This window comes from Haemaphysalis longicornis, unplaced genomic scaffold (genome assembly GCF_048455015.1).
Source record: "Haemaphysalis longicornis isolate Haplotype H1 unplaced genomic scaffold, Haemaphysalis longicornis Haplotype H1 scaffold_4, whole genome shotgun sequence".
Lineage (NCBI taxonomy): Eukaryota > Metazoa > Arthropoda > Arachnida > Ixodida > Ixodidae > Haemaphysalis > Haemaphysalis longicornis.
This window is the reverse complement of record NW_027526361.1, coordinates 13,099,329-13,108,264: the sequence shown is the minus strand read 5'-3', so window position 1 is coordinate 13,108,264 and position 8,936 is coordinate 13,099,329. Positions and strand designations below refer to the sequence as shown.

The following is an 8,936-nucleotide window of genomic DNA, read 5'->3' as shown; positions in this document are numbered from 1 at the left end:
CCTACGCCTTGTTTTTCACCATGCCTGTCTGTCTTGGTCTGTCCCTGATAAAACCGCCTTTGCCTCGGAGCAAAATCACTTGTGCTGCCGCAGGCTGATGCCGGCTTTGCGCGCTTATCTACTTGAATCACGGGCCCCGAAATTTTCTGAGTGGGGCATACCCCCCTCTCTCCCCTCCACATTTCGGTATTGTTTTGTCCCCGCTGTTCACACTTCGCATCGGTGCGCACTTTTAAAATTGAGGACTGTACTGTAGAGGCATCCGGACAGCGTGGCTGAACCCTCAGCTGCTTATCTTTTTTTTTCTATAATCTTCTAAACTTTACAAGCACGTGATATTTTTCTAAAGTAATGGTGGAAGCGAGCGCCTGAATGAAAAATGTGCACGCAATTTTTTCCTCCCTAAATCCTCCAGAGAGAAAAAAACATCAGTAAAATAATGGCTGCATCATCCTAAAATATTGTTTTTCTGTTCACTATTTATCTACCCGACAATTAATATGTTCTCACACTATTTCAGCTCCTCCTCCGTCAGTTATCTTTGGAAAAATGCAGCAAGTATTGAGCGAGTGACACGTTGAACGAGATCCCCAGCACGCCCCAGAACTATCGCCCCGTCGCGGCTAAGATGTGAGCGAAACGGCTCTTGAAACACAACAGGCAAGCCGACAGGCACACGTCGTAGAAGTGGGTGCAGCGTTCGCGAGTCCAGAGCAGTGATGTAAGGCGAAATGTCCGCCGGCGCGCGCCACATAGCGGATGAGTGCCTGAACTAAGCGTCCCTACCCTTCCCATTGAAAAGTGCGCGACGCGTCAGGCAATGTTTATACAGGCGGCGTTGGGATAACTGACACAGACACACAAAAACAAAACAAACAAATAACATTTACTCCGCCAGGGCGGCACAAGAGAGGACTACAGAGAGCAGGCACACAGGAACACGCAGTTCTTCAGGCAAGGCCCCCTGAGAGTTTTGAGACCAGGCCATCATGTAGTGCATTTTCCAGGGCTACCAACTGGGTCACCCCCCAGCACTGTCAACCGACAGAGTTCGCAACAGGGCATGTTACAGCAAACAGCATTTGTCGCTTGACCCAGCCCTCTCGCAGGGCTTCACTTCACGGTTGTTGCTGGCATCAACCACTTTTTCCACAACCTGGAAGAGGCAAAAAAATCCGACATTTAGATTTTCAGAAGCTTCTCGTTTACAGCCAGGGAGTGTAATACTATCATTAAGCCAGTCTCATGGTCTAAGTGACTAGCTTGGCTTAATAGTCAGTGTCATTTCATTTTGTACGCTAGGTAGCACATTGAAAGCACGCAATTTGGACTGCAATGGCACTGTAAGTGATAAAGCGACATAAAAAAGTTTGCTGCTGATAAGACATTCGTTATTAAAAAATAAAAATGCACGGTTCTGACTTGCTAAAACCAATACAAAAAGGAGTTCCACAAGGCAATGTTCAACATGTGAACTTGCGTTCAGTTTTCTGCATGCTGTCGAAACTGTGTTGCACAGCTGCACTGCTTAATTCATAAAGCAAGGCTGCCATTCGAGCTTACAATTGCATGAAAAACCTAAGGCTCAAAAACAGCATGTCATAGATTACACCTATTGTTTGTGTGTGTTGAACACAATGAAAGCATACCCAGTGCCCCCATAGCTTTAAAGGGAAAGCTCCGCAGGGAAGCTGGCTTCACTACTTGCACCAATGTACGATGCTGCTTGAATCTGTCGCATTATAAGCTCATTCTGATCTCTAATCTTTGGGAGTTTTACACACCCAAGTTACACTTGGGCTATGAGGCACACTGTAGAGTAGGGCTATTACGCTTTTTTTTTTTTTTTTGCTTTCGTCACAAACAAGGTGGAGGTTTGTTTTTCTGCGTCCTACTGCTCGAGCACTATTTATTGGAACTTTTCGTTACTATTGGATCAATAACATTGCCATGAGGTCTAGGCTCGGGCACGAGCTCTTTTTGTATTTACCATTCCTTTCTTTTAGGGTGCAGCCCTTTGGTGGTCATCTCTGGGCTGAGCCGCGTTGTCGGCGTAACGTAGTGAACGATGGCAGGTGAAAGAAAAAGCGAACGATGAAAGGAAGCAAGGGAGGAGAGTGTCGCGAAATTAAAGGGGAGGGTGGTCCACCATGGTGGCGCAAGCCAGTGCTCTCCGAAAGTGCGTGGTGGGGGAGGGGAGGGGGCAGTATGCTTTGCCCGCACAAGGCGCTCGACGGCGCAACCCTTGGTGAAAACGGGAGGGGGGCGTGCGCGTGACTATGATGTGTGTTCACTTAAGACGCAGTTTGCGGTACCTTCCTGAGACGCACTTCGCGCCGCCGATGCAGAAGCTCATCATTGCTGCTGCCAAGGGAACCCATGAGTATTGCTGATGCGCCCAAATATTGCATTACGGAGTATTGTAATCGCCAGCCAAATTTTTACTTTTGCCATCTTTCCCATCCCACCCGCCGCGGTGGCTCAGTGGCTAAGGCGTTGCGCTGCTGAGCACGAGTTCGCGGGTTCGATTCCCGGCCGCGGCGGCCGCTTTTCTGATGGAGGCGAAAAGTAAAAACGCCCGTGTGTACGAGATTTCGGCGCACGATAAAGATCCCCAGGTGGTCAAAATTAATCCGGAGCCCTCCACTACGGCGCGCCTCATCGCCTGCGTTGCGTCGGCGCGTTAAACCCCAGAATCAATCAATCTTTCCCATCCCTTTCTAAAGAAAGTTTAGATAAGCACAAAAGCTTTCTGGCATAAAAACTGCATCAAAACCTTCTCTGGAAGTGCATCCAATCGATTGTCATACCTTCAAAGATCCCAATCGCAAACAAAGAATGAACCGGTGCGACTGTTTTTCGCATACTAAGTAAACACATCGACAAACGATCTAAATGTATACCGCTACACGGTTTATGAGATACAGGTATACTATTGTACTCCTTCTTCATGATCGATGCGTGTATTGTCTTATCTAGAACTGTCCCTTTTTCGCGGTTTTCAAGCAACCGTTTTGACACAACGGGAGCCCGGTTTCATGCACGTGCCGTGTGTCTAGAGATCTTATCAGAGCTTTTCGGTCGACCAGCCGGACTACGGGGAGATGTCTTAGTTCCTTGACAGGACGCCATCGGTTCGACAAAGAAGGCTTTCGGTTTAAAACGGCCACTGGAAACAGGTAAAAAACCATGTATTTACAGTAAGGGCTTTAGTTCAGCAGACCCAGCCATTCTTCACAAAGTTTATGTTTGCCTCAAGCCAGCAGCACCATGCTTTGAAGAGCGTGGCAAACAACAAGTGTCAGTTTCCTTCCTAGTTCCCAGGAAGGCTGTATTACACCCCTGTAGAACTATCCAAGGCCTTTCCCACCCAACTAAGTCTAAACTGCTCCCGCAAAAAATAACGAAAAAAAAAAAAAAAAAAAAAAGCCGCAGCTTGCGCTATTGGTGCAAGGCTAAGGAAACAGCTGAGCTGGCGGCCCCTCTCACTTCATTGGTGACCCGACTGTTGCCGCTGAAAGTTCTCCATGACTGGTAGGCCCGAATCGTTTTGTCCGCAGTCTTCCATATCTATCCCTAAGTGGACCATGTTAGCATGCGCTGGAACCGGTGGAAACCGGCTTCGTGAACTCAGCGTCTGTGGTGCGCGCTGTTCTGTGCTTCCCACTTCAGGCGCGAACGTGCATGAACTGGGAAGGAGAACAGCATGCCAGAGATCATGCCACGCACATTGGGCAGTGTGTTCACGAAGGTCAAGCGGTGGCGGCATGTGCGATGACGTCATAGCTAGGCGAGGCTTGGCTCCGCCTACGTGGCTGGGTGAAAATGTCCGTGTTTATGGGTTCACACCATACCACTCATTCTGTTACCAAACTCATGTTTTTGCCCACGAAAAATAAACTTTTTCATTTAATATAGGACTTTTAACATGCTACAGCACTGGTGTAAATTGACTTCACCCTACTAACTTGAATCATGAAATTCTCCCTGCACTGGCCAGAATAAGCCGGCACGTGCCCGTTAAGATTCCCTGCATGACATATACCCTCAAGAAAAAAAAAAAAAAGTTTCCACTGACTTGTATTGTTGTTGCAGTGAATTCAATGAGAGAGTGCTTTCACAAGCTGGCACTAAAGTACAGATAGTAATGCCTCATCTGTTGGGCACAGCAAGATGTAAATGATTACGACACTCAAGATAACAGCTTTGTAAAGGTCCTGTTGTCTATGGTTTACGAAGGAATATGATGACATCACACAAAGGTCTCATACACCAAAATCAGAGTTTCTCAGCTCGTTGTGCCTGCAGCACAAGCCTCCCTTCCCACAATGCATTCCCTCCTGACTCACCACAACAGCCGATGCATGGAGTCAGGGCTAGGCAGGGGAAACTCTACACCACCATGAAGACCAATGCAAAATCAACTTACCTCTTCAAAGTCGGGAAAAGCGCTCTGGGCGAGCTTGGAGAACACTAGGACACCATTGATCTCGACTTCAAAGGAAGCTGCAAGTGTGAAGCAGCTTATGTAGTAAACATCATGGCGGGAGAGAGTTCACCACCTCGACTGTTCTCTGTCAACTTGGGACCTGCACTGCTGAACCTCACCCACTTCATGCTCGAGGAGTATTTAGCCCAGTGTCTAGACGTGTAATAGCACTAGGACTATGGCCAACTGATTCAGTAGGCTTACTATGCGTTGGCGACGTGGTAAGGTCAGCTGTAGTTGGCAAGGTGCTATGTCGCCTGTGCCAGCTGACTTCCCTCTTTGGTGGAAGACTAACTCTTCACTGCTGCCTTCGCTATAAAGTTGGCTTTGTCGCAATACGTTCCAAATATTGGTCTTCTCCGCAACCCCACGTAGTAATCTGACAAACAGGCTCACATCATGTATGGACGCACAAACAGCCACATGCATGTTACATAACCACCTGCACCAGCAGACAGCTTTGGTTTAAGGTTAGCTTTTTTTGCAAAGACGGCTTTGCCGCCACGCATTCCCAATGCACAAGCCCACGCACGGCGAAATCTGACACAGCCTGCGATGTGCAGCTTTCGATGTAAAAATAAATATTAAAAAAACCTCGTAGATATTCCACTGACGTGACATGCAGATGAAGAATCCACCCAATGCATTTTTTTTCCTGCTCTCCTCTTAGTACGATTTGAGGTGAAAGTGACTTTGAGTGCCAACAAAGACTCACTTCTGCGTCCCACGGTGCCCATCACGGTGGCAGTGGGCACTCGTTTGAGGATCCGACGCTTCAGTTCCTCAAAACGAGGGGCGTATCCTCATCCACCACTGAAGGAAGGGAGGGAGGGAGGGAGGGGGAGAGAGAGAGAGAGAGAGAACAAGCTCTGCTGTTGTGCAACATGCAACCACTGTAGTACAATGTGCAGCATTGCCAATGCGGTCTGGCTGCTTGAACAGCCTTCTCCAAATGAGTCTTGCTGCCCATCATGCAAGCTGACCCAAAGGTCGCACCAGATTCATAGAATAGGCTTGGTTTCCGAACCACCACGACTTAATCCAGCATTCCGATTTCAGAGAGGGCATTTCCTTCTTACCCTCTTTTTTGAATGGCTGAAGTGTGCTCTTCAGTGACACTTGGGTGCAAAATGTGCTCTTCAGTGACACTCTTGGGTGCAAAACCAGCACCATCAAGGAAACAGAACACTCTTGGAAAGAAAGCCTCGCAACATGCAAGATACAAGTGGTGTGCCACTCGCAAGAAAGTGGCTCTCCATTTTACAAACATTGCACACCCAAGCACCCGTCAATCAAGAAGTTGCCTGCTCCCCCAATGCCTGGCTTTCGAGCATTGATTGATTATGGGGTTTAACGCACCAATGCTAGTAAGGCAATGAGGCGGGCCATAGTGGATGGCTCTGGATTAATTTGTACCACCTGGGAAACTAACGTAGGCCGAAATCTGGCTCACACGAGTGTTTTCGCTTTTCAACTCTATCAGAAAAGCAGCCACTGCGACCGGGAAACAAACCTGCGTCATTGGGTTTAGCAGCACAATGCCTTAGACAGCTTCCTGAGCATCTTGCACTGCTGTGTCATAGCTTTTCAGGGATGCGTGCTTGTGCAAATCACTTCACTGTGATGGCTGGATGAAAAAATTTTCCCCGGACTCCTAAAGTAGAGTATTAGGACGAAGCGTCTCACTTCAGTGCGTGTGAACCCTGCTGTAAGCCCGCAGTAGAGTTGAGCAGACTTGCTGCCCTTGTGTTGTGATCGCAGTTATCGATGTCTAAACATGCTCCTTGCGTTGCATTTTGCTAATGCCGTCACGCCCGCAATGCAATATGTGCGGGCAGAAGACTGTCGCACGCAATTGTTCAGAGCACGGGTCCCCTCCAGTATTTATCCTCTTTGTCCACAGAAATCAGCTCACGATGGTGGTCATCGAAGCTTACCATGTAAAGACAAACGGTATGCTGTGTGAAGCAATACCTTGATAGCTCAGCATGCCAGTGAATTTTTAACAGAACGTGCTGTTGGGCTAAGTTGGTACATACTGAATGGGAGGCTTAGCGCAAAAAAGATGAGGACGGTGGCAAACGTGAAGCGCCTGTCACGTTTGCCACCGTCCTCATCTTTTTTGCGCTAAGCCTCCCATTCAGTGAATTTTTATTTATTAGTCGCTCTGCAAATTAAATAATCAGTTTCCATACCTTATGTGCTTGTGCGCTTTTTTTTTTATGATCCCAATATGATGTCGGTACGAGTATGATGCGACGCTGGTCACAAAATTTTTGCAAGCATTTGCCTTTTCTGATAAATAGTTACGGATTCAGTGCCATCCTGTCTACTTCCTTCCTCACATATACTTGTCTTCTGCGCTGATTCTCAGATCTTGTCTAAATTTTGATCCTTTTGCGGCACATAGCTAGGTACCTGTGCACTCCCACTGCCTATTTCTTAATATTCAAATTTCCCAGTCTCTCACCAAAAAGTGTTTCACTTTGTGCTGCCCCGGCGGATTAGCGGCAGTGGTGCGCTAGTGCCGCACAGCGGACTCGAGTTTCAGGCTGCTTGTGACTTCGATAGATGGAGCAACCATGCGCAAAAGTCTCAAAGTCGTTTTAATGGGCTTCAATGATAAAGATCTATCCCAGATAGCTCCTAATACATCCAAACAAAACCACCGGCTGTACACGGAAGCCACCGCAATATCACCCGGCTTTGCTGTTATCACTTCAAATAAACACGCACGCACACGCATACGCTTTTCCGACCGAAGATCTCGCAACATAGCAGAGAAAATAAAAACCGCTCGTTTTCAACACAACAGTGTGAACTTACCAATATTCAATATGCACCTTGACCGCTGTTGCTGCTGCCATCTTCGGATGCTTGTTTCCTGAAAGCTGAAACGACTTCCTGAAATAAACATAACCGAACGAACAGCGTTGAGAGAACCTAATAGGCACTGAAAAGAATTTGCGAACCGTACCTTGAACAGAGCCTATGCTAGCGAGCGATCACTGTAGTCGTTTGCACAAATGCCCTAGGTAGTACAGTGTAATGCGAAGGCACGAGCGCGTGACAAATCGTCTTTTCCTCTATGGAACGCACTTTTTTTTTTTTCCTTCGGAACGCCGCGCGTGGCGTAATGGGCGGAAGAGGAGGAATGCCAGAGCTGTTACCGTGTTACAATGAACCTATGGAGGCCAAAAAGGAGCTGCCGAGCTGCCGTACTCTCTCTCTTTTCTCTCAATGATGATGGCACTCAGCGCTCTTTGCGGCACGCATGGCAAGAGCGCGGTAAGAATTAGTGTAATCGACCCGTGGTATAAACTTCTGGCCATGTAAAACGCAATTTATAATTCCATTATTTTATTTTTCTAATGTTTTAAACAATATTTATTAAAATACTGGCAAGTAAATGCCATAAATGCCAAAGAAATTTGGGCTGTTGTTGCTAGACTTATTTCCCGCTGCGGGCGCGTCGTCTGCTTCGCCCAGAAATAGCAAATTACGCATGCGGACACTCTTCTACAGCTGGAAATTGTCATTTTTTTGGCTGCAATAAAAGAGTGCCGTAAATGTATCAATCAGGTGGAAACGGCCCGCCGAAAAGCACTTTTTTTTTTTTTCCCTGTGCATTCGCACAGTTAAACAACATTCCTTCACGTGCGCTGCACAGAATTGCTGTTGCAACAGAAACTTCAGTACACGCCAGTTCGTTTTATTGAGTAGTGCGGAATACTGTTTTCACACCCCGCTTATTGGAAGCCTTCAAACTCACGGTTGGTGTTATTTACCCGTGTCAGCTATATTATTGATAATATCTGATACGATGTCGTCAGATGTGAGTTTAGAGAAAACCAGGACCTGGTCGTACACCGAGACGTAATCGTCGGCCGTCACAACTGATTCTGCGCCGCAACACGCACTGTATGTGTTTATCGACTCCTGCAGCTCCGTGACCTAACTGGTTGACATACGGTCGTCGGCACACCTATCATTTGCGCGTTACCACGTGTGCGGCTAGCCGTATTCGTTAAATAAAACACCAATTCAGCGATTGGGCACGCATTATTGTCTTCGTTGAACAAGCAGATTCGTTGTAGTGGTCTTCGCCGTAGTGGCGTTCTCAATACATACGAAACATAGGAATCTGGCCACGCCCTATGGCACGCTTCGTTGTACATGCTATTTCGTAGTAGAAGCGTTCGTTGTAGCAGCGTTTGACTAAATAGCCCAGGAAGTGTAGCTAGTTGGGCTAGTTGTATAGACACATCCTTAAAGGGGACTAGCGCGGACTGAAGGAGGGCAGATAGACCCGCGAAGTTACGGAAGTGTTCTACACTCCTGAAAGAGAAGACACATGTGCTAGTCAGGCGAGCGTGTGTCTCCATCCGAAAGGGATTGCCTATCTGCGTGGCCCTTGATTGTAAGTCGTTTTTTTTTTTTTTCAAGT

General features: G+C 47.4%; 1 protein-coding gene across 2 annotated transcripts; it reads right to left on the bottom strand.

The window, feature by feature from the left end:
• Positions 1-865: 865 nt before the first annotated feature.
• Positions 866-7,698, bottom strand: LOC144178274 (selenoprotein W). Of its 2 annotated transcripts, none has more exons than XM_077706010.1 (5): positions 7,467-7,698; positions 7,316-7,380; positions 5,205-5,302; positions 4,430-4,506; positions 866-1,156 (listed from the first exon to the last, which is right to left on the bottom strand). In XM_077706010.1, exons 2-5 carry the CDS (start codon positions 7,354-7,356, stop codon positions 1,067-1,069), a joined length of 306 nt encoding a protein of 101 aa, XP_077562136.1. In that variant the 5' UTR covers positions 7,357-7,380; positions 7,467-7,698; the 3' UTR covers positions 866-1,066. The 2 variants fall into 2 exon arrangements, with proteins under 2 accessions (XP_077562136.1, XP_077562135.1); XM_077706009.1 differs by having other exon boundaries at positions 7,316-7,393; positions 7,467-7,688.
• Between the last annotated feature and the right edge of the window lie 1,238 nt (positions 7,699-8,936).